This window comes from Oryctolagus cuniculus, chromosome 5 (assembly GCF_964237555.1).
Source record: "Oryctolagus cuniculus chromosome 5, mOryCun1.1, whole genome shotgun sequence".
NCBI lineage: Eukaryota > Metazoa > Chordata > Mammalia > Lagomorpha > Leporidae > Oryctolagus > Oryctolagus cuniculus.
The window spans coordinates 147,869,492-147,895,665 of NC_091436.1; the positions used below are offsets into that span (position 1 = coordinate 147,869,492).

Sequence of the window (26,174 nt, forward strand, 5' to 3'; positions counted from 1 at the left end):
GTTTTCCCATATGTGTTAATACATTTTTCTGAAGTGTTTTAATGTATGTTATAGACATAATCACTTTTCATCTGTAAATATTCAACATGTATCTTTAAAAATAAAAGTAAAATTTTCAGGGCCAATGTCATGGCATAGTGTATTAAGCTGCTGCCCATAATGCTGGCATCCCATACGAGTGCCTGTTCAAGTCCCAGCTGCTGCACTTCTGTTCAGATCTCTGCACATAGAAAAGCAGCAGAAGATGGCTCAAGTGCTTGGGCCTCGGCCACCCTAATGGGAGACCCAGATGGAGTTCTAGGTTCCTGACTTCAACCTGCCACAACCCTGGTCATTGCAGCCATTTGGGGAGTGGCCAGTGGATTAAAGATCTCTTTCTCTCTCTGTCTCCTTCCCTCTCTCTCTGTGACTCTGCCTTTCAAATAAACAAGTGAATTTTTAAATATAAAATTTGCAAACATAGGGAAATATTTTGTATTTAGTAATTTATATAAAATCGTCATATTATCTAATAGCCAGTTCATAGTCTGATTTTCCTAATTGTTTACAAAGTGTCTTATAGTTGGCTGGACAAATAAGATCCAAAAAGAACATTAATTGTTAGGCTTTATTTTTGTTAATTGTGTATTTGTCAGGAGAAAGTATTCCTTACTCTACATATTCATGTTGCATAGTTCAGGAACTCAGGTTTGTGACAAACTTCTGAGGATTGCAGTCCACAGAAACCTTTATATTCCAGTGTCACTTCGAACCCTGAGAGATGCCATCTCCTCAAAATCTTTCGTGGATCCTAATTTCTGTAGAAATATGTGTATGACTCCTTTCTTGGATCAGCAGACTTAGGGCTGTAGTCTCCAGGGAGCAAGTGAGTGCTCTGACAATATGAAATTGCAGACCCTGGCCAAGAGGCCCCACATCTGAGGTTTCATCAAAGCACTGGAAGGCATGAAAGCTGCTGCCCTTACCACCAAAGTCCTTCCCAGCTTGGAGATGTGTTAGGCTTTTAAGTTTCCTTTAATCATGAATGATTCCTCTCCTGCTTTTTGCCCCAATGACACTGATCTGTAGAAGGAACAGTTCCAGTAGAATCTTGGAATGTCTCACTTCAGCAGGGTTTGTGTGATTGTTTCCTTGTATTTCTTTGTCTCCTGCATTTTCTCTAAACTTCAAGTTAGATTTAAAGGCTTAATTAGGTTCAGGTTTGGCAAGAATGTTTCATAGGTGATGGTAAGTTAAGCAGATTTCCATACGCTTGTGTATTCATAACTTTTCTCTGTGATAAAGATGCCATCTGCATCCTGTGATGCTCTGCTGGATGACATAGAAGACATTGTGTCACAGGAGGATTCAAAGCCAAAAGACAGGCATTTTGCAAGAAAGCACGTTGTTCCAAAGGTACGAAGGCGAAATGCCCAACAATACTTGGAAGAGGAAAGTAGTCCACCAAGTGATAGGTAAGCTTGTTTTCCTGAAATAATACTCAGTTTCATTTCTTAGGAGGAGTTGATACTGCTGACCTGTTTGTGTTAAACACATTTTTGAAACCTGTGAGCTTTCATAGCTTTTTCATTTGAATGGTTTTAAATTTGCCAAGGTAATTGCCTGCAAAAGAAAAACATGTCAAATTAGATGTTCCTTGTAGGCTGGGCTAGGAAAATAGGAGTTTCTTTGATATTATTGTAGTTGGTAGGTAATTCTGTGTTACTTCGAAAGTTAACGTTTTACTGGAATTTGTGATTCTTGTGAGCCATAGGTGTTTTGGATGTTTGATTTTTCTTAGCAGCCTTTATAAATACTTACAGATCAGCTAAATGCATTGGGCACAAAAAAATTATTGTCCTGTTTGTACTACTACAGTAGGCCTCTAGTCACTGAAATTCTTATAAAACATAGGCAGAAAGGATTATGTTTAGTTTTAATAAGCCTGTATTTATTTCTCTAGTAAATCATTGGAAGCTTTAATATACTTGATTATTTTGTTTGGAACATTAAGCTTTTAAAATTCACGAATTTAAAATGTGCTAATGTTTTAACGACTCAAGTCTATCAAATTTTTATCCTGAACATGCCTATAATTCCTGTTTATGAATTATTAGGCAATCCAAATTGAAAGGCCTTTTTTTCTCCCTGAAAATAACACATTTTTAGAATTCATTTTTTATAGGTGTATACTTTTTAGTAATACTGTAGGATAATATAGTTATATATGTTTTTAATTTGAGAGGCAGAGAATCCAACAGACAGAAGGGGGCAGGGAAGAAAGGAAGCCCCTGTTTGTTGGTTCACTCCTCACATGCCCACAGTGGCCGTGACTGGGTATGTCTGTATCTGGGAGCTAGGAACTCAATCTGAATCTCCCGCTTGAGTGGCAGGAACCGAATTATTTGAGCTGTCACTGCTGCCTCCCAGGGTCTGTATTGGAAGGCAACTGGATTAGGAGCCATTGCCAGGTATCAAATCCAGGTATTTTGACATGGGATGTAGGCCTCTTAACTGGTGTCTTAACTACTAGGCTAAATGCCCAGCCCTTAATTTTGTTTAAGTTACTACATCTATATCTGTGAGTTTTAAAGTAGATAAAAATTTCAGCTAATACAGTCTGTGAAGAGACAGGTACCTTTCTAGGAGTTGAACTCAGTGGTAGTATGTAGATAGCATGCATTTAAAATACAATTCAGAGAAAAAATAATTTTTTATGTGGAGTGTAATATTTTTTCTTGAATTTTAGACTTTTGATGTAAGTTGGTGAATTAGTGAATAGCTTGTGGATTGGCTGCAGTAAATTTATGTTATGTATAATGTGCTCTGAAATTATTTTTTTGGTTTTTATTTTTAAAATTACTTAGGAAGATTTACTTTTTAAAAATTGATTGTTTAACAGCACTATTCCAGGCATACAGAAAATTTGGATACGGACTTGGGGATGTTCTCACAATAATTCAGATGGGGAATATATGGCTGGACAGCTAGCTGCTTATGGCTATAAAATTACAGGTATGAGATTATCATTTTATTGATTAAATTTCTCAGTTATGTTCTTGGCAATGCACATTATAACTGATGATTAAAGGAAATTTGAGCATAATGTAATGAATTTAAGGCAAAATAATGATAGCTATTGTTACTGTCTAGATAACCATGGATATCATATTTTTAAAAATTTTAAAAAGCTTTTTAGAAAGATTTACTTATTTATTTCCGAGAGAGAGAGAGGAAGAGACAGAGATCTTCCATCCGCTGGTTCACTCCTCAGATGGTTACAATGGCCAAGACTGGGCCAGGCCAAGGCCAGTTACCAAGACCTTCTTCCAGGTCTCTCACATGGATAGCAGGGGCCTGAATACTTGGAACAACTTCTGCTTTTCCCAGGCCATTAGCAGGGGCAGCTGGGTTGGAAGTGGAGCAGCTGGTGGCTTAACCTGCTACACCACAATACCAACCCTTAAATGTTTTTTTTATTTTGAACTAAGTCTGGGCTTTAAGAAAAGTAGTAAAATTACAATTCATGTTTCTTTTACCAAGCTTCTCCTAATATTAACATCTTATGCCATTTTAAAATAATTAATAAACAAAGAAATTAATGTTAGTGTGATACTGTTACCTATAGATTTTAGGTAGTTTTACCAGTTTTCCCGTTACCTTTTTTCTGTAGCAGAATCCTGCAGAGGGTCTCAGCTAGGAGTGAGTGTCCTGTCTCTCTAGTCTCCTCCAGTCTGTGACAGTTCTTCAGTTTTTCCTCCTGTCTTCTCTGACCTTGATGCTTCAGAAGAGAACTGGTTCATTGTGGTGTGGAATGTCCTGCAACTTCGGCTGTCTGCTTATTTGTCATGATTAGAACGAACTTATGTATTTTTGGCAAGAAGAGCCAGAAATAATATTAAATTGAAAATCTGAAGTTCAGAATGCTTCAAAATCTAGAACTTTGACTAGCTGACTTGACACTATGAGTGGAAAATTTTATACCATAAACCTTTATTTCATGCACAAAAGTATTTTTAAAATTGTGTGAAATTACCTTCAGTTTATATTATAAATGAATTTCATGTTTAGACTTAGGTCTCATCCCCAAGATATCTTATTATATGAATGCAAATAATCCCCAAATCCCAACTTGGAAGCATTTTAATCGGGGATACTTAATCTGTAAATGCTTTTCAATGCATCATACCAGGGGGTTGTGATGTCCTTGTGTCCTATTATTGCCATACTAACTGTGGCTGCTGAATTTCTTACCAGGAGTGCTACTGTTTCTCTCATTATGGTTAGGAAGTACCTTGTTTCTCCTCTACCTTCTGCCTACTAATTATGGTATCCTATGGTATAGTGTTTGCTTAATGTTGATTTTCTGTTTTCTTCATTTTATTTTTAAAATACTTATTGGAGAGGGAGGGGAGAAAGAAGAAGGAGGGGAGAAAGTGAGTTCTTGTCCGTTGGTTCATTAATGCCACAATGGCCTGGTTGGGCCAGGGAAGCTAGGAGCTAGGAACTCAACCCAGGTCTCCCATGCAAGTGGCAGGAACCCAATTACTTTAGCTATCACCATTGCCTCTGAGGGTCTGCATTGACAAGAAATTGAAATCAGGGGCTAGAGCTGGGAATCGAACCGAGGTAGTCCAATGTGGGATGTAGGTGTTGACTGGTATTTTAACCACTAGGTTAAACACTGACCCCTCCTCTTTCATTTGTATTTATTAATTGGAGTTCTGTAAAGTAGAGCTATCCTTTCATGCCCTTTTTAATTGTTTATATCAGTCAAGACTCATGGGATATTCTGTGGGATATAATTTGTTTTCTCTACTAACTTTCTGAATTACCCTCCTATAGGCCCAAGAAATACTAACAATAATAGAAAGAAATCTCTGTGGATTTATATTTAGATTACATATATGATTTCCAAATGACCTATGCCAGTAGTTTCTTTACTATAGAGTAAGGATTTATAAAACTGTTATTGCTTAATAATTTGTCATGATTTTGTTAATCAAATATAGACCTAAATATTGAATACATGATTTAGATAAAATGAGTGTATAGATTATATATAATGTATACAAAGATTATTGAAATCTGTATACAGAGACATTAAAACTAGTTCCCAAATATCAGTTGTGATTATTTTTTACTGTTTGGGGAAGAAAGATTATGTGGGTATATAATTGAAATTGCTGCTTTTAACTGTGTGAATCCAGGATATAATTATTTGGTAGTGTAAAACGTCATCAAGGCTTAGAACAGCTACCTGTTGTTCATGGCTTCTTTTCAAGCCCTTTTTATTTTGGGGAAAAAGTTCATAACTTAAACTATTATAAAATAGTGGCTTCTTGCCTCTCATTCCAAAGAACAAAGCCTACTGAGGAAAAATGCAACTCAGAACAGTTGTATCATGGACGCCTGGCTGCGTGATACAATTAAATTAGTGTCATGGGAAGCAATTCAAGTTCTCTGTGGGGCTTTGTGTTTTTGAACAAATGACTTGAGTGCATTTTTTTTAAAGATTTATATATTTATTTGAAAGTGAGAGTTACACAGAGAGAGAGGAGAGGTAGAGGTAGAGAGAGAAAGAGAGAGAGAGGAGCATCTTCCATCCGATGGTTCACTCTCCAATTGGCCACAACGGCCAGAGCTGTGCCAATCCAAAGCCAGGAGCTTCTTCCGGGTCTCCCACGTGGGTGCAGGGGGCCAAGGACTTGGGCCATCTTCTACTGGTTTCCCAGGCCACAGCTGGATGGGAAGAGGAGCAGCCGGGACTAGAACTGGTGCCCATATGGGATGCCGGCGCTTCAGGCCAGGGCGTTAACCCGCTGCGCCACAGTGCCGGCCCCATTGAGTGCATTCTTTAAGCAATTTCTGGTGTCTAAATTTTTTTTTCCTCTGTAATGTTTAGATTATTGTTGCTAGATTATTTCCTTTGGACAGGATGGTAAATTATTATTTTAAAAGATGTATTCATTTTATTTGAAAGAGAATGAGACAGACATCTTCCATCCTCTGGTTCACTCCCCAGATGGCCACAATAGTTGGGGCTGGGCCAGGCTGAAGCCAGGAGCTTCATCTGGGTCTCCTACGTGGGGACAGGGGCCCAGGAACTTGGGCCATCTTCTACTGCTTTCTCAGGGGCATTAACAGGAAGCTGGTTTGGAGATGGAGCAGCTGGGACGTGAACTGGCACCTATATGGAAGGCTGGTTTTGCAGGCAGCAGCTTAACCCACTATGCCACAGTATCAGGCCCTGGTAAATTATTTTTGTTGTGTCCACACTTGTGACCAATATTCCTGTCTTAGGAATATATTCAGTGTTAGAAATGGCCATAGGTCATTTGAAGCCAAATCTGGTGAATAAGGTATGTGACACCAGATTAACTGATGCTGTTTTAGTTAAGGCATTTTTGTTGATCTCAATTGATTCTGCAAATGGTATTAAAAGAGCAGCAGCGATTCTTACAGTTTTGGGTCTCTTTAGAATCTCACGCATTACACAGTTTGATCAAAGAATTGGTGACTACTCGCTAGGCCAGTAGTGGAATAAAGGTGTGTTTTCCAGGGTGACCACTCAACGATGACCACTTTAGGGACAGTCCTTCTATAGGTAGGGCTATAATGTGTTTACTTTGTTGTAGCACCTGCTGTGAATGAGTGTGTACTTTTTTATTAGTGGAAGAAAGACCAACTTGGCAATTGATTGTGAGCTCTAGTTCATAAACATAGGAGAATAGTATGTGTTATGGATATGAAAGATTTGTGGACAAGTTATGTAAGTCAAATTGGTGAGTTTGTTGACCACAGTTTTAGAGAAATCATTTAAAAATTGCAGGGCTATGGAAGTTCCTTGATAGTTTCTTTGGGTATCTATATAATTTATTCAGCAAACATTCTTTGAACATGCTGTGTGTTACAGGATAGGTGGTGTGAAGATAAGAAAATGAGCTAGTCATGGATTCCAACAGACAAGGAATTAATTTTTTTTTGGCAAAGGCAAAGTCTTTAATTTCTGTGTTAAATCTTAGACATTTTGGTTAAATACTCAAGTTATAATGTATTCTTTCATTAGGTGGGACCTGCTTTGTATAAAGAACTTCTACAATTTGTATTTTAGAAATTCTCTTTGGTAATGTCAAGTCAGAACATAGCATTGTATGTTTGAGTTAAGGAAATGAACACATCTTTACAGAAAGAAACACTGATTTGTTTGATGTCAGGAGTAGTGTTACAGTTGAATGGCTGAAGTGTATGGCATACTCAGTCTTCAAAAAGTTCATGGAAAATGTGTACTATGAAAAAACTGCATGAATTCCACATTTTTTCACTAAAATAAACTTTTAAAAATTGTTTTTCTATAAATATTTTGAAGTATCCTTTATTTTTCCTAGTCTGGACTTTTTATCTTCAGTGGCTTTAAATTTCTATGACGGAAATTGCTGGACTGTATTAGATTTTTATATGGGAATCTTGCATAATGAATACATCCAAGAAACACATTGGTCAGCAGAATTTGAAGGATATTGAAGCTACGCTTTTGTGTTTGGACTTGGATTTAGGAAAATTCATGTTTGTTGCACATGACTCAATTATGAATACACATAAAGTTTCTTTAAAAGAACCTTTGCTTTCAAATTTGTTTTCTTTAAGCTGATGGTTATAACATTTCACATTAGTACATTGAGTTTGCCTACATAATAAAATACACGAGATCTAGAGTAGATTAATTCCCTGGAAAACTGAAAAGGCGGTAGATCTCAACTTCTGTAATTGACAGCTAAGTGGAAAGTGTATCTTATGCTTCCCTTAAGGGACACAACACTTTGGGCAGACTAGTTCTAAGTGAAATCAGGATTTTTGTACCCATGTTTAAGAAGAGCCAAATTGGTTAAAAGCCTACTGTATTTTAGCATTTAACGTATGTTCTTGCAAGGATCAAATGAAGTAACTGTGGTATGAGGTTACTGCATATTTTAAAATGAGATTGTGACGGGGAGAAGGGAGAAAAATGACCTACACAACTTATTCTGGTTAACGTGTGCTGGAGCGGACTTCAGCACAGCCTCACCTCTGCATTGTGCCATCTGGTCACTCCAAGGTAATGTTTTATTTATTTATTTAAAATTTGTGTGTTCATTTTGTTTGAAAGGCAAAGGGAGATCCTCTATCCACTGTTCCACAAATGCTCACAGCAGCCAGGGCTGATCCAAGCCAAAGCCAGGATCTCAGAACTCCATCTAAGTCTCCTGTGCGGATGTCAGGGATACAAATGCTTGAGCCGTCACCTCTTGCTTCCCGGGGTGCACACTGGCAGAAGCTGGAATTGGAAGCAGAGTAATGAGGACTTGAGTCAGACTCTTTGATATGGGATGCAGGTGTCCCAAGGGGCAACTTGAACTGCTGCACCAAACACCTACCCCTCTTTTTAAAAAACAAAACTTATTATTTATTTCTAAATCACACACACAGACACACACAGACACAGTGAAAGAACTTCCATCTGCTGATTTACTCCCCAGATGTCTACAATAGTCAAGATTGGGTCAGGCAAAAGGAACTCAAACTGGGTTTTCCACATGTGTGGTACTGACCCAGGGCGTTGAGCCATCACCAGCTGCCTACCCGGGTGCTCATTAGCAGGAAGCTGGAGTCAGAAGCTGAGCTGGCACTTGAACACAGGCTGTCCAATGAGGGATGTGGGGATTCCAGGTGGTGTCTCAACTGCACTGCCAAACACCTGCCCCAAAGTTTTAAAGGTAGTTCGGTAAGACCAGTTATCAATACTAATAATACTAATAGCTTTAGGTAGAGTAGTTGTTGCTGTCTGACATTGCATGTCTGACTCTTCTTGGAAGCCACCCCTTTTTTTGAGGATAGGAAGACAGGACTTCATACCACTGCAAGCAAGCAAAAACTGGGTAATGATAAGAAAAATAACCACTCAACACAACTAAACATCTCACTATAAATACTTAGTATGAACACAGTTTAAGTCAGAAAGCTAAATGTCCAGGTATTTTAAAAGTCTCTTAATAGTCTTTTTTTTTTTAAGATTTATTTATTTGAAAGATAGAGTTACAGAGAGAGATAGAGCCAGAGAGTGAGAGAGGTCTGGTTCACTCCCCAAATGACCGCAATAGCCAGAGCTGAGCTGATCAGGAACCAGGAGCCAGGAGCTTCTTCTGGGTCTCCCACGTGGGTGCAGGGGCCCAAAGACTTGGGCCATCTTCTACTGCTTTCCCAAGCCATAGTAGAGAGCTGGATCAGAAGAGGAGCAGCTGGGACATGAACTGGCACCCATATGGGATGTTGGCGCTGCAGGCCAGGGCTTTACCCCTCTGTGCCACAGTGACAGCCCCTAAATAATGTCTTTGTTCTGCTTTTATCTTCAGGTACAAGCTAATTTTATAAATTTTTTAAAATCTGTATACCCTACATGTTGGGAAACTGTAGTTGCCTCAAGCTCATTATGTAGAAGTACTTCCTTAACCTGCCAATTCATTCTCATGTTTCCTTCCTTCCACAGTAGTGGAAAATTTGTTGCAATTAGGTTATTTGTATGAGTTAAAATTATTATTCATGAGTCTTAATGTCTTTGTAATCATTTTGCCACTGCCACAAATACTTCATACAGAGTAGAGAATTTGATCCAAAGTTGGTTTTGCATGGGAGTAGAATTATTTCTCAGGGAGTGTCTCGCAACGAACTACAAGTGAGGTTCCAGTGGTGGCAGGGATGGCAGTGGTGATCGGTCACTGAGCTGTGTCCTTTCTCCCCATTCTCTCCACGGGACCTGACTTTCAAGGAGGGAGAAGTCTCAGAGGGGTAGCTTCTCTACTTTTTTGTGCCCAGACTCAAAATAATTGACAATGTAGAGATTTGGGGGGAGAATATAATTTGGAGATCCCTAAATGCAAAATGAGAACTCTAGGCATGTAGCATCACGGTATGTACAGTAAATGTCTGGGGTGGAAACAGCAGCCAGATGGCTTTTTTTTTTTTTATCAAAGTTTTGATTAGTGTGTAATACTTGTACTATAGGACAAGCATCCAGGACATGAGCTGGCTCCTGGCTATGGATTGCTGGCATCACAAACAGGGTCTCAACCTGCTGTGCCACAGTGCCAGCCCCAGCCCCAGCCTCCATTTATTTGGGGAAGCCTAGGGATGATGATGTTGCAGAGCTTATCGGCATGTTGCGACCAGTGTTTTTCCTAAAAATTCTAAATGTGTAACCGTTTTATGTATAGGATCTTGCAAGGAAGTGATCTTTAGACTAGTCCAAGATGACTGAGAAATGGGGGGAAAATGGCATTTCATAGCATAAGGAATCATGTTATGCCTTCCATTATACAAAGTGAATGGAATTCTGTATTCAGGTTCCTGTAATTGCAGTTCTCTGCTGAAAATGGTTTCAGGTTTTACAGTGTTTTAGTGGAATGCAACATTTCACAAAGCATTTCAATACATTTATTTATTTATTTATTTTTTTGGACAGGCAGAGTGGACAGTGAGAGAGAGAGACAGAGACAAAGGTCTTCCTTTGCCGTTGGTTCACCCTCCAATGGCCGCCGTGGCCGGCGCGCTGCTGCCATTGCACCGCACTGATCCGATGGCAGGAGACAGTTACTTCTCCTGGTCTCCCATGGGGTGCAGGGCCCAAGCACTTGGGCCATCCTCCACTGCACTCCCTGGCCACAGCAGAGAGCTGGCCTGGAAGAGGGGCAACCGGGACAGAATCCGGTGCCCTGACTGGGACTAGAACCCGGTGTGCAGTCTGTGGTTGGCCGCCTCCTGCCCTCTTCCCACCTGCTGCGCTCTCCTGAAGCCCCCCACGCCCCTGCCTCTTGCACTGGAGCTGGCTTCAAGCGAGAGCCGGGAGCCCAGAGGCCAGGAACTCCAGCTAGGTTTCCCATGTGGCTCGCAAGGGACCCAAGGACTGGGCCATTGTCTGCCATGGTCCCTGGTGCATCAGCCAGGGGTGGATTGGAAGCAGGGCAGCTAAGGCTTGAACTGGCTCTCCGGTATGGGATGCAGACATGCCAAGCAGCAGCACTGTACCGGGACACCTGCGCAACCTACCTTCTTCTTCTTTTTTTTTCTTTCTTTTCTTTTCTTTTTTTTTTTTTTTTTTTGACAGACAGAGTGGACAGTGAGAGAGAGAGAGAGACAGAGAGAAAGGTCTTCCTTTGCTGTTGGTTCACCCTCCAATGGCCACCACGGCCGGCGCACCGCGCTGATCCGATGGCAGGAGCCAGGTGCTTCTCCTGGTCTCCCATGGGGTGCAGGGCCCAAGCACTTGGGCCATCCTCCACTGCACTCCCGGGCCACAGCAGAGAGCTGGCCTGGAAGAGGAGCAACCGGGACAGAATCCGGCGCCCCGAACCGGGACTAGAACCCGGTGTGCCGGCGCCGCAAGGCGGAGGATTAGCCTAGTGAGCCGCGGCGCCGGCTGAATACATTTTAAAAGGGTGTTTAAGGCTCCTCGTTACTGTGCTATAAAACAGGATGATGTATGATGGCGTAATGAGTTTTCTGATTTCTGCCTGCTAGTTTTACTTTCTTCTTTAAATTGAGCGCAGAAATATTTAGTATCTGTTGTTTGTCATCTATGGGCCCAGAAATTTCCTCTTTTTTTTTTTTTTTTTTGGTCATTTTGTGAAACTACTAAGCGGCATTGGTTTAAATCCTGTGCCACATTATGTGCTATCTAAACCAATTAGTGTCAACCTTTTTTTTTCAAACCTAAGCAGGACTTGCATTTTCTTGATGTTCGAGGGTACACTTGTGTGGTTGATTAAAATTCTTCCTGTTTTTAAGGGATGAAGAGAAACTATAGTTTACCCTTGTGAATTCTAAAATGCTTTGGCTTCAGGTCCTAATTTCTCTTAGCTTGTTGCGTACAGAGTGCAGGCCCATAGTTAACAGCTCTTGATTTAATTACATTATTTTGATAAAGTTTTCTCAGTTTTCACACTAACCAAGATATGGGAAGAATTCACCTGTTTTCAGGTCTGCTTTTGTGAACTGGGTCGTTTTTCATTCTGTTCCACTTCTGGCTTGGCCTTTTTCGGGTCACCTAAGCTTCTTGTTGGCACGTTTTCTACCTTATATTAAATTTTTGTGATTAAACCATGGGGGAGTCCTAGACTGTAGATGGGTAATCTTTTCAGAATCGCTGGCATTCTGGTGTTGAGCTGGAAAGTATTTTTCACTTTTAGTCTTTTAGAGTTTTAAGAAAATAAATCAACATATATCCAGAGGTTTTTCAGTAATCTGACATTTACTTTATTGGTTAATAATCAAATTTACCCTTGGAGATTTTGTAAAACATTTCTCCCCACTTTATTAATTAAAATATAAATTCATTTGTTTTGTAATCCATTGTACAAAAATTGCACATATCTTTGGGGTATGTTTATATAAACATTATGTAGGGTATGACATTTCTATACTTGTATTTACTGTATACTGTCCAAATCAGGTTAAACACATCTATCTATCTCAGTCATTTAACACTTCTCCATGGTGGGAACATTTGAAATCTTTTCTTAATTTTTTTTAAAAGAAATAGACATGATCTGTAATCACGCTAGTATACAGTAGAATACCAGAGATTTTTTTAATAAAACATTTTGTGTGATCATTCATTTAGAAATAGCCTGTTTAAATTTTTTCTTTTTTAAGAAAATGAGCACATGATGAATTACCATGAAAGCTTTATTTAAAAATCTATATTCGGTATTATTGTGTTTAGGTTTTTTGGGAAAAACCCTCGTGAGATGTTAACAATTGAACACGTAAAATACCATTGGCTCATTTTGGCCTTCAATTTAAAAATGTAATGGGTTTGAAGACATGGTGTAGTTTTAGCTCTTGGACAACAGATGGCAGTATTGCATTACATGATCCCAGCAGCTACATAGCTGTTATGTATGAAAAGTGAATTGCATGTCACAAATGTTCTCATAAAATTATTAGCAGTCTTTAAATTAGTTAACACTTTATTTTTTCTGGTTCATTGATTTTTTTCTCCTGAACTTTTAAGCAGTATTTATGTAAGAATCGGGCAAAATTGACCTTTTAGAGGCAGTGTGATTCTGTGCCGGCAGCTGTCGGCCTGGGGTGTACATGCTGGAGACCAGCTGTGGGATTCCATCACTGGCTTACTGCCCTATTTCCCTGACTCTGCTGGTCCTGGGACCCTTTGTCCGTAGAAGCACAGTAAGGTGGGAGCTCTTTAAACTGAATATGAATGTTTCTTACCTTCCCTACTGCACTGCCTTCACACTTAGTAAAAACTAACCCCTGCCCAGGATGCAGCTCAAGCCGCTTATGAATGTTCAAATCTGTGAATGCAGAGTAAGGCTAATGAGGCTTTATATTTAAACAGAAGGGAGCAATGGTGCCTTTTAAAATGTCTCTCCTGTTTCCTGGTAGCGACTCTGGTCTGCCGGTTCGGTTATGGGGGAAATGATTTCAGATGTCTGGGCGTGTGCATGCACTTTCCTTTGCCTCTTCCTTTGTCGTGAATTGGCGACCTTCAAATTGGTGACGAGTTTGGGAGGGTTTTTGTATAATGGTGCCGGTGCAGATCCAGAAGTATCATATTTATGGTGATTCAAGGCTGCCTTGCGTGGTAATTGCGAATCCTTACTCCTCGTGTGAGCTGCAGCCCCCTTTGCCCTCAGCCCGCCGACTTCCCCAGGCAGGAGGACTGAGAATGACCACACAGCTAATTCCTGTCCTAGTGTAGTTTATCTGTTTTATGTTGTCGTTCCTGTGGTGGGCGAGGTCCTATCTTCTCTTTACCTCTCACGTCTCAGAGGCAGGATGGCTTGGTGATGAAGAGAGGCGGTAGCCAGCTATTGAATTAGGTCAGACTGAAGCCAGCCACTGCTGTCTAGGAACTAGCTGGCAATATCTCCGTATGCTCAGTCCCTGAAGATGACGCCAGTGGTTCTTTCTGAGGACTAATGAGCCAGTGCGTGCAGAATGCTCCAAACGTGTTTGGTGCTGTCATCATCAAGTATAGTACATGGCCTAAAAGAAGAATTCAAGTGTGTTTTGTGTATATTATTGAGCAAGTAAAAACAATGTTTTTGAAATAATGATATAGAAGTAATTTTATTCTTTGTATTTTTCAGGCAGAACAAAAAATATTAAGTAAATTCTAAAGGTTCAGTAAATGTATGTGTGTGGGGAGGGGGGTTTGTGGGGTTGCTAGTAGAATCCTCTTGAGCTGGGTGTTGGGCTCAGTCTGCATGGTCTTGTCATGTCTTGGCAAAGATCCTTATACTATCACTTTCCTGACATGGACACGGCAAATTATATTGAATCAGAAATCTAATTTAATCCCTTTTTATTAGATTGGAAGCAGTAATTGCTTTCAATTTAATGGGATTGAATTCAGAATTAGAAATTTTGATGTTCCTTCAAACTTAATAAAATATGGTTATATATATTTCCATTTATTTGTGCCTGTTCTTGTGTACTTGCAGAGAGAGAGAGAAGAATAGAATAGAATAGAATAGAATAGAATAGAATAGAAATGTTCTTGAAGCCTGGCTTATATTCAGAAGCAGAGTTCTTTTTTAAATTTTCGCAGGTGTATTTATGTAGTAATGAATTAGCCTGAAAAGGAAGAATGGAGAGAGAGAAGAGCAGTCAAGTGAGAGAGCCAGCCTCCATTTGTGGGTTTGCTCCCCCAAAATGGCTGTGGTAGCTGGGGCTGGTCCAGACGAAGCCAGCCGGGAGCCCTGAACTCCATTCTGGTCTCCTCACATGGGTGTCAAGGGCCCAAGCACTTGGACCTTCATACGCTGTCTTCCCAGTCACATCAGCTGGAAGCAGGATTGGAAGTGGAGCAGCTGGGACTCGAACCAGCACACCTGCAATATCAGATGTTGTTGAAAGCAGTGGCTTAACCCACTGCACCACAGCACCTGCTCCAAGAGCAGAGGTCTTTGCAACAGTTGGTAAAGGGGCACCATATAATGGCAGGGACCAGTGAGAATGGCACTGATTACATTTTTTCTTTTTGCCCAAAGACTAATACAGACAGAAATAAAACTAAGGCCATCTAAATGGGTTTTCCTCCCATTTTTGTATCCCCATTAGGGGAAGTTAGTTCAGAGTCTCTGGAGAAGCTGAGGAATGCTATTATTCTTTGCTATTTAGGTTTGTATTCTTATTTCTCTGAAAGGCAGCCTCTTCCACCTGTTGGCTCACTCCCCAAATGCTTGCAACAATCAGAACTGGGCCAAGTGGAAAACAAGAATCTGGATCTCCATCCTGGTTTCCCATGTGCGCGGCGAGGATGCAAGCACTAGAACCTTCATCTGCTACCCCCAGGGTGGGCATGAACAGGAAGCTGGATGAAAAGGGAGCCGGGAGTCATTCCCTGGCACTCTGATATGGGGTGCAGGCCTCCCAAGCAGCAATTTAATCTGCTGCACCACAGCACCCACCCCTGAGGTTCACTTGTGAGGGTGAGCATCCAGCCCTCTTAAAGATGGAACAAGAATGTGGGGGTGAAAAGAGATCCTTCGGAGCTGTCTCAGTAACGCAGCGGGTTAAAGCCCTGGCCTGCAACTCCAGCATCTCATACGGGCCTCGGTTCGAATCTCAGCTGCTCTGCTTCTGATCCAGGTCCCTGCTAATGCGCCTGGACCCTGTACCCACATGGGAGACCCGGAAGAACCTCCTGGCTTCAGATCGGCTCAGCTCCGGCCATTCCGACTATTTGGGGAGCGAACCAGTGGATGGAAGACCTCTCTCTCTCTCTCTCTCTGTCTCTGTCTCTACCTCTCTTTCTAACTCTTTCAAATAAAATCCTTCAAACTTTCATTTTTAGCATGTTATTTAGGTTTTTTTCCCCACTAAGTCATTCAGAGATAGCTAAGTTTATCAATTTTCTTATAGTGGGTAAGTATACTGTGAGCAGCGGATAAGGGTAGTCTGAACTAAAGGCACTTCTGATAGTGTCTAATTACTGTAGTGATTGTGGTACTTACAGCTCATGCCACTGGCCTGAGCTTTTACTCTGCAGCACAGTGTCTTCAGATCCCATTTTGACTATCTTCTTCTCACCAGCTACTTTGTTTTGTTATTCTTAGTTGAGTTGTTGTGTAATTTAAGATGAAATCATGATTTTCACCATGATTTTAGAATCTGGGGTGTAGAGAACTTATTTGAAGACTACCATTTCAACAAAATTCAGAGTAGCAGAGGTAAGGCCTGCTCAGTGAGAATATTATCTCCTCTCCATGTGAGGACCAAATTGCTGGCTGGCTCACAAAAATGAATGAACTGTGAGGTATTCTAGAATAAATAAAACTTTTCAGGAAATCACTGCGAAACATAAACGTGGCAGACATTGAACATGGTATACAGATGCCTACCATGAGATCAAATTAAGCCAAGAAGCTTTAGGGAGAGTATTTGAAGCTTCTCATCTCCATCTCATTTGTAGCAGCTTTTTATCTTTGACTTCATAAGGTGTAAATCATAAACAAAGGCTTTTTCAAAAAACCCCTCCAGTTCTCAGTGAAGGTCTTTATTTCTCATTTGTGCACTATATTGGATTAAAAGTTTGTGCGTTAGTGAAATGTAAACAGCTCTGTGAATATATTCAGTGTTTGCGTAGTCACGTAGTAGTTTGAACATAATGATTTTTTTCCTTGCTAATTGTATACAGAAATTGTAAAACAAAAAAGCTGTTTTTCAGAACCTTATGCAATATAGAAATGTGTGCTGATATGATTTGGTTTATGTTTAATTAATTGATGTTGGAACTTAAAAACTAGCAATTTGGAGCCAGCGAAAGCTCTGTCATTTGTAACTGGGGAAACTTTTGATAGCTAACAATTTTCTTAGTTTCTCAGTTTCTTTAAAATTCGGAATGTTGTTTCAGTCCAGCTCATGAAATTGAAATGAAAACATGAAGTAAGATTTTAGTTCTTAACAATGTTTATAAGCTTAAAAGTAGTAAACATACTTATTAAGCTTAAGTATTATAAAATTATAAACTGATAGCTTTTGAATTTATGCTATATTACATTTTTGTACAACTTACTGCAATTCCTCAGTAAACCAAAAGGTGGCACTGTTTACCTGTGTTTAATATTTTCATTTGCTTCCATGAAAAAATGTTGAATGCTTTATCTGCAAACATATTAAATTGAGGTTATATTTTTTTACATTTAATCTTCTGTTTTGTAAATGGAGCTTTAATTCATGTAAGGTTTACCAGGACCAGGTTTCATTTTTATTTTGAAATGGTTTGGAAATTCAGATATTTAACAGTCATTTTGTAGACAGAAACTCCTGTATAATCCAGTATAATTAAATATAAAACCTTGTTTTAATGTGACAGCTAATGTTTCATTGAAACGTTTTTGTGTAGAAAACCATTCTTTTTTTTTTTTTTAGCCTCTGAGAACAGTCCAGTGATTAAAATGTAACAGCCGCAAATAAATGATTTCTGTGGCTATTAGATCTCACTGCCTAGGTTTATCCATTTTGGAAAATTATTGTATGTTAAAAGGACCTTTGGAAATTTAGCAAAACCTTTCATTGCTTGAAATTGCTACTGGCAGGAGTGTGATAAAAGGAGAATTTAGGTTCTGTGAATAACTTTTCTAGGTGAGAAATGTAAAAATGAGATAGCCTGAATCTGACTTGAAGTGAGGATTATTTATGTAGTAGATGTGGTAAATACACTTCCCAGACAGGTGAAAACCCAATTGTTCATTCATAGAGCATTTTCCATTTAGTATAGTTTATGACCTGAGCAAGATAATATGAGCAGGATATTTTTATGTCCAATCAAAGCTCTACCTATAGTTGTTTTTCAGCATAAATAGCATTTGCTAATCTTTTTTTTTTTTTTTTTTTTTTTTTACTGAAAGTCAGAAGGCAAAAAATGCTCCTGTTACAATAAAATACTTCTTTAGGGGACAGGTTAGAAACCTGAGATTATTTCAGATGTGTTTCCACTGCTGCCTTTTTTTAAAAGTGGTAAGTGTTTTTGAGTCCATGCAAATTACACTTCATTTTTTTAAAAGTTTTTCTCTAAAAATCACTTGTTAGGATACAGTGCTTTAGAAATACATTAAGAGCCCATCCTCATAACTCTCAAGTGACTGTTTACCAAATGGATATTGTCTGGGGGAGTGGGGACACTTGGCAGTGAGACACTGGTTTTGTGTGCAAGGGGGGAGTATGTATGCTTGTGTTGAAGTTGTTGATGTTAGTAACATGATATGTGTGTGATTTGTCGGAATTGTTTAAAAATGCATAATTGAAGGAGAATTCGATTATTCAGCAGGAATTCCAGTAGCTAAAGACTGTCATTTAGAAATTTCCTTCCAGGATTTGACAACGGCTCAGTGTGCTATGAAAAGCATAAGGAGTGCACTGTGACACTTCAAATCTTCAGAGGCTGTTCTCAGGATATTCTTATCATAGAGATGAAAAAACAGCATTGTAATTATTTAATAAGGGGCTGATCTTCATCTTCACCTCTTTTGAAAAATTTGAGGTTCAGAGAGACAGAGAGCATCCATACACTCTCTCTCTCTCTCTCTGTCTCTCTGTCTCTGTCTCTCAATGCTGCATTGGCTGGCTGGCCTGGGTAGGGTAGGCCAGAGCTGGGAGTGCAAAGCTGTTCTCCTGTGCACATTGGGGGGAGCCGTCACCGCCACCTCTCAGGGTTTGCACTGGCAGGAAGCTGGAGTCCAGAGCTGAGATGGGCAGTCCAACCCAGGCACTCTGATGCGAGCCCACCTTTCCTTTTGCAGATGTAAACATTCTATGGATTTGGTAAATAACAAAGTCATTTATTCTCCTAAATGACTTCATATTTTCACTTTTTGGAGGGAAAATTGGGAAAGGCAAAATGCACTCAGTGACTTTTTTTTTTTTTTTTTGACAGGCAGAGTGGACAGTGAGAGAGAGAGACAGAGACAGAGAAAGGTCTTCCTTTGCCGTTGGTTCACCCTCCAATGGCCGCCGCGGCTGGCGCGCTGCGGCCGGCGCACCGCACCGATCCGATGGCAGGAGCCAGGAGCCAGGTGCTTTTCCTGGTCTCCCATGGGGTGCAGGGCCCAAGCACCTGGGCCATCCTCCACTGCACTCCCGGGCCACAGCAGAGGGCCGGCCTGGAAGAGGGGCAACCGGGACAGAATCCGGCGCCCCGACCGGGACTAGAACCCGGTGTGCCGGCGCCGCTAGGCGGAGGATTAGCCTAGTGAGCCGCGGCGCCGGCCCGACTTTTTAAAAAAACTTGTTTCTGGACAAATGGACAAAGATGGCTGTCCCCAAAAATGCTTTCAACAACTCCGTGCCCTGCTCCTTCAGTTCTCAGTAATTTCAAATTTGCATCCTAGGGTAGGATTTGAAGTGGTAAAATGCTGCATTAGACTAGCAATATTTTTTTCTCCAATTAATACTTATGATGAAAAGTCCATTCAAACAGACTATATATTCGTTATGACAAAAGATCTAACATGCTGATTTTGTCTAGCTCCTTTAGATGCCTTGTAGCAGTGTGTTAATTTATGCTGCTGGTCTCACCTCGTGACCCTTCTGTGCAGCCTGGGTATGTTAATATGCTATAGCTTTTTCATTTCAGTCATCTGTGGTGGTTGAATACGCTTGCTAGTCTGTAGTGCCACTCACCAGCCTGTGTCAAGGACAGGAAAAGAACAAGAAAAATGTATCTTAGAATCAGTTTCTTTAAGCATGCATTAGTAATGAGGAAATTATAAAACAGGCATAATTTTAATAAGACTGTTAAGTCTGAACATTCATTGAAAATAGTAAGTACTCCAAGTACTGACAGCTTTTAATTAGGAAAGACAGTTGGGTCATTGGTTTTTATTTGAGCAAGCGCTTATTAACATCTTTTGGTTTTTTTTTTTCCTTGATTTTTGTTTAACGTCAGTGAGAAAATATCCCAAGATTGGAAACTGGATGTCATAAGCAGTTTTAAGGAAGTAAACCAATTGATTGCACCCACTTTTCTGTTCATTGATCACTGAGGGTTATGATTCTAAAAATCTCCATGGTAGGAAAATACTGTGTGTGTTTGAGAAATTCAGGGCCTTATGGTGAAAATAGGGTCAGGGTGAACAAGACCTAAAACAGGTGAAGGGACTCCCAAGATTCTAGGAGAATCACCATAGTTCTGTAGAAGGAAGATAATACTTGAATACTTCAAATATAATTAATTCTCTTACTAGGTCCCCTCATCTATCCAAACTCTGTATAAATTACGTTTGTCCTTTCTGTAGAAACCATTGGTACTAGAAGGATGCCTTTCTTTATATTTGGCCCTCCATTTGAAAGTGCAGTGCCCCTGTGCTCTGTCTCGTAGTTTTTGTCTCACTGTCTTTTGGTCTTGATCTGAAGCATACTAATTGAGCAAAATATCCAGAAACCTTGGGAATTTTTAAATTGGCATTCTTGGCATAACTGGATAAGTATTTCTAACCTCTCTGAGCCTGTGAGGCTTTGTCTCTAAAGTGGGTTTTAGGGTCATTGTGGTGATTAATAGATGGTTGAAAAAATTAGCCATTATTATGCTAAGAATTAGTACAGAAAAGTCAGTATTATATGTAAGTATTTTAAATCTGAGTCTTGAAAACTGGTAAGTTAACGAAATATGATTTAAAGATGTATTTAATCCATTTAGATCTGTTGCAGCGTATTCTAGTTTTATGTGTTTCTTTCTCACACATCTTTTTCTCATCCTATTAATCAGGAAATGAGCCACAGTAGGATATAATTGGTGACTTCTCTGGGAGGCTAGTGAGGCAGAATGGAATGATATCAAGAAGGGATATGGGATTAGGAGTTAGGGTCTTGTTCCAAAGATGACTGTGGTTACTGGTGAACTTAGTTATCTCTCCTCAGTCTGTTAATTCTCATCTACAAGGCATTTTGACTCTTCCAGATGTGTGAAGGACTGGTCATTTTTTTTTTTTTTTACTTTTTTATTTTACATGTGTTGTCTTGCTTTGAAAGAGGGAAAACACTTTTCTTAAACTAAAAATCAGGAGCAACACCCTTCTAACTTCGCCCCTCCTCTCTCTTGTCTGTGAAGTCAGGCTCTTCCTTAACACACTCCTGTGACCTAGATTTGTCTCTTTTGTAGTTGAGATTGCTTCTTTATGTATTTGTCTCTGAGAAGACCAACCTTGAGTACAGAGGTCTTTTTCCTTGTATTCCTAGTCCATAACCACACATTTGGCCTATAATAAGCACTCAGTTAGTGTTGGTGAATGAATTCAGATAAATACTCACAGCCTTCATGAGAAATAAATAGAGTACAGAGGTGGTTTCTCATTTGTGTTGCTCTTGCCTTTATTGTTGGGTATAAAACATTGACGATTTGTTACCACCTGAAAGAATTAAATTGAGCATTTTTCTAGTTGAAGTCATTCTTTTCTACGTTTCTGAAAGCTCTCTGAGCCTGACCATAGCAAACAGCCTTCTTGGTGCTTTGCAAATGTTGTGATTCATGGGCACTGTAAGTATAGATTTCATGCTTGAAGTAACTGAATAAAATAGGCACATTGTTCTTTGTTAGTTTCCTCAATTGGTTCTTTTAATTTTCCTGTTCTTACTGGTGATTCCTTGAGGCACCTGGCCAGTGCTGAATATTTCTTCCTGACTCATCATTCCTTCTGCCACCTGCCAAAGAAGTGCTTTTACTTTGGTCAAGAATACCAGGAGTGAGTTAGGTTTCATTACTGTTGCAGGTCATGGACCATCTGATAAAGTCTGAGTATGTCATACTAACTAGCATTGACTGCCAGCCACCAGAAGGTTTGATTCTGGGGGCTTGCTTTTTTTTTTTTTTTTTTTTTTTTTTTTTTTGACAGGCAGAGTGGACAGTGAGAGAGAGACAGAGAGAGAAAGGTCTTCCTTTGCCGCTGGTTCACCCTCCAATGGCCGCCGCTGCAGCCGGCGCACCGCGCTGATCCTGGCAGGAGCCAGGAGCCAGGTGCTTTTCCTGGTCTCCCATGGGGTGCAGGGCCCAAGCACCTGGGCCATCCTCCACTGCACTCCCTGGCCATAGCAGAGAGCTGGCCTGGAAGAGGGGCAACCGGGACAGAATCCGGCGCCCCAACCGGGACTAGAACCCGGTGTGCCGGCGCCGCAAGGTGGAGGATTAGCCTATTGAGCCACGGCGCCGGCTTGGGGGCTTGCTCTTTAAATCCTGAAGTTATGGTCAGGTATGGAGAAATCCTTTATCTGAATATGAAGCTAGTGCTGATATTTGAGGATTCCCCTACCCTCTACCCAATGCCATTCCCATTTGTGTGAAATTCAAATGGGTTGTATTAAATTGCTTTTAGATAGTCTTTCAGAATCATTAGAGCTTTTGCTTAGATATATCTAAATCATTCCTTTTTGAATTCACTTATAAAAGAGCCAGTTGAGGATTGGGAATTAGGGAAGAAGCCAGCTAGTAGGTCACAGGTGGAGGTTTTAACTTGTCAGGCCTGGACAGTGATACTTGCGGGCCCTGGGGCTTATCCTCTGGCATCTGAAAGTTGAAGTGAAGCGGGGTTGGCCTGGTGGGACGCCCCAAGTGAGAATCTGTCCTGCAGCAAGAAAGGAAGTGACTGACTGAAACTTGTTGGACTGAAAGCTTCTTGGAATGCACTTTGTCTTCTACAAGCCTGTAGACATTTACTCTCATTTGAATGAAACTATAAACAGGAAATCCTGAATATTTTAGAAATCGAGGTATGCGGCCGGCGCCGCAGCTCACTAGGCTAATCCTCCGCCTAGCGGCGCCGGCACACTGGGTTCTAGTCCCGGTCGGGGCACTGGATTCTGTCCCGGTTGCCCCTCTTCCAGGCCAGCCCTCTGCTGTGGCCAGGGAGTGCAGTGGAGGATGGCCCAGGTGCTTGGGCCCTGCACCCCATGGGAGACCAGGAAAAGCACCTGGCTCCTGGCTCCTGCCATCGGATCAGCGCGGTGCACCGGCCGCAGCGCGCCGGCTGCAGCGGCCATTGGAGGGTGAACCAATGGCAAAAGAAGACCTTTCTCTCTGTCTCTCTCTCTCTCACTGTCCACTCTGCCTGTCAAAAAAAAAAAAAAAAAAAAAAAAAAAAAAGAAATCGAGGTATGGCCAGAGAACCTTAGCAGTGTGTGCTAACCACCATTATAAACTGGAAAGGTAAAATGTCACCTAATAGTCCTTTTATTTAGTGCAACGTCTTTATCATGATCCGTTTTAAAATCCTGATAGGAGTTTTCAGAGGATCCTTTTCTGCTGTCAGTTTCCTTATCCTGTCCCATAGGGAAGATCTTAAAATTAGGTCTTAGCCGACGCCATGGCTCACTAGGCTAATCCTCCGCCTGCAGTGCCGGCACCCCGGGTTCTAGTCCCGGTTGCTCCTCTTCCAGTCCAGCTCTCTGCCGTGGCCTGGGAGGGCAGCGGAGGATGGCCCAAGTGCTTGGGCCCTGCACCCGCATGGGAGACCAGGAGGAAACACCTGGCTCCTGGCTTTGGATCAGCCACTGGGAGAGTGAACCAACGGAAGGAAGACCTTTCTCTCTCTTTCTCTCTCACTGTCTATAACTCTCTGTCTCTCTCTCTCACTAACTCTGCTTGTCAAAAAAAAAAAAAAAAATTAGATCTTAAAGTTCTCCCCAACTATGTTCTCCTATAGGGATTTTCAGAAATGATAGCCCCCTTAATGGGGAGGGCCTATGTAAATCTCTAGAGAGTTAGCTTGAACTTAAAGAAGTAGTATTGTACTGTACATGAGAGAGGTTGCACCCATTGAATCCCACTGTGCAAGGCTGCCCCAGCCTTTGATCTTAGCCAGGCCATGTCATATTTGGAATGAATGAGTTGAACTCCAGTGTTCTCTGGTTCTTTGTAAATGCATTTATTCATTAGCTATCCATTGTACCCTCCTGTGTTGTGCGTTCAGCGGGCAGCAGACCAGCTATGGCTCCAGCCTTGAGAGAGCTTGCAGTTCCCACTTCTCTGCTGAGCTGTCCTCCTCCCTCTTCTTAGCTACTAACAGGTGGATAACAAGGAAATGAAGCGAACTGAAGAGATTAATTACAAATCTGGGGCTCCTACCTGCTTTTATGTATAAAATGAGTCAACATTTTTTTGGGAAAACAAATCCCTGTGATGGAGGTATAATTTATATATATGTTAAGAATGTTTCTAACAATGAAGAAGTGAATTATGCTAGTGGCAAGTTGATTAGGTTAACTTGTAACCGAGAAGAGTAAAAGACTGAGCTGGGGATACTCTTATTTAAGTTTTGGGGTAGCAGGTGTAAGATATAAATTATTTGTGTCTCTTGGGAGTAGGTGGTTGAACTTGTACGTGTTGAAAGTCAAATGTGACTTTTTTTAAAAGTTTTATTTGAAAGCAAATTTACAAAAAGAGGAGGAGGAGGAGGAGGAGGAGGAGGAGGAGAGAGACTTCCATTTACTGATTCAATCCTCAAATGGCCACAATGGCCTGGGCTGGGCTACGTTGGAACTAGGAGCCCAGAGCTGCTTCCAGGTCTCCCGTGTGTTTGCCAGGGCTCAAGCACTTAGGCCGTCTTCCACTGCTTTCCCAGGTGCATTAGCAGGGAGCTAGATTGGAAGTGGAGCAGCTGAGTCTTGAACTGGTGCCCATTTGTGATGCCAACATCACAGGTGGAGGTTTAACCTGTATGCCACTCACCAGCCCCTGTGATTTTTTTTTTCTTTCTTGTAATTAAAAAAAAATTCTGGGCCAGCACCGCGCTCACTAGGCTAATCCTCTGCCTTGTGGCGCTGGCACCCCGGGTTCTAGTTCTGGTCGGGGCGCCGGATTCTGTCCCGGTTGCCCCTCTTCCAGGCCAGCTCTCTGCTGTGGCCCGGGAGTGCAGTGGAGGATGGCCCAAGTGCTTGGGCCCTGCACCCCATGGGAGACCAGAATAAGCACCTGGCTCCTGCCTTCGGATCAGTGCGGTGCACCAGCTATGGCGGCCATTGGAGGGTGGGGTGAACCAATGGCAAAGGAAGACCTTTCTCTCTGTCTCTCTCTCTCACTGTCCACTCTGCCTGTCCAAAAAAAAAAAAAAAAAAAAAAAAAAAAAAAAAAATTCTGGTATAAGACAGGCCTAACATCTTGTACTTTGTTCCTTTATTCTGGAGAATTAGAATTTATTGTATTGCAAAAAGGGAAAATAATTTATGCTTAATAAACTGGAAATGAATAGCATTGCCCTTAATTGAGAAAAACACTGACGCCTCCAGAACGAACAAGTATCCCTTATTTGGCCTTACGTCTAAAATGATACTCTCTAATCTGTGTAGCTTGGTTCAAGAGCATTTAAGTCTGTTGGAGGCAGCCAGGTTTCCTGCCTAGAATTTAAATCTCTCACTTCTCCCAAGATACTGATGAAAGCAGCTAAATTTATTGGTTATTAGGTGGCAAGAGTAAGTTCAATTTTCTCCAGACTTGTGACAATTAGAGGTTGGTTCTAGCATATCTAATGCTTAAGTTTCAAGGCTCCCTCTATTTGAGGGCTGCTTGGGTGAGATAACCTTGTAACACACACATTTTAATGAGTACATTGCTTCTCCCACCTGCTAAAGTCGACTTGGAGTGGCTACTGACCTGAAGGGAATGCCTGTGTTCTGTATTAATGCGGCATGTCTGGATCCAGACAGCAATCTTTCATTTTGACATGCACATAGTCAAAGTAAATTAATGTTTAAAACCTGAACACTTTAAGTTCAGCCGGTGTGTGCATTCCATAATAATCCTTGAGAAACACTTTACATAGAAATGCTGAGTGCTTTCTTATACTTTATTTATCATACATATGGGTCCACCTTGCAGCATTTGTAACAAGATTCAGCCAGTGCTGTTTTTATCACTCACTTGTTTTGTGGTGGTTATAGCACTTAATTTATTTTAGGTTTAGTCTCTGCATATTTAAGTACAAATCATACTTTTATATATTTATATACCTGGAAGATGGTAACCTAATTTCAGTGATTTCCTATATTTTTGTTGCCTGTCAAGTGAGTTGCTTTATTTCAGCTCAAATGATCACAAATTTTTGGAAGAAGAGTGGTGATTAAACAGTGTTTTTCATGCTAGACCTGGAAGTAGTGTGCATTTGACACTATCTGTGTAAGAAGCAATTTTGCTGAGAGAATTTTCTTTTTCT

The 26,174-nt window shown here is 40.9% G+C and overlaps 1 protein-coding gene across 3 annotated transcripts in view; it reads left to right on the plus strand.

Annotated features, from left to right (window-relative positions):
* Nucleotides 1-26,174, plus strand: part of CDKAL1 (CDK5 regulatory subunit associated protein 1 like 1) — a 729,763-nt gene that overhangs the window by 15,176 nt on the left and 688,413 nt on the right. For all 3 annotated transcript variants that reach the window (XM_008262511.4, XM_051855824.2, XM_002714231.5), the window contains 2 exons: nt 1,285-1,454; nt 2,882-2,994. In XM_008262511.4, coding sequence (XP_008260733.1) covers nt 1,285-1,454; nt 2,882-2,994 — 283 coding nt within the window. The remainder of the gene's footprint in view (nt 1-1,284; nt 1,455-2,881; nt 2,995-26,174) is intronic.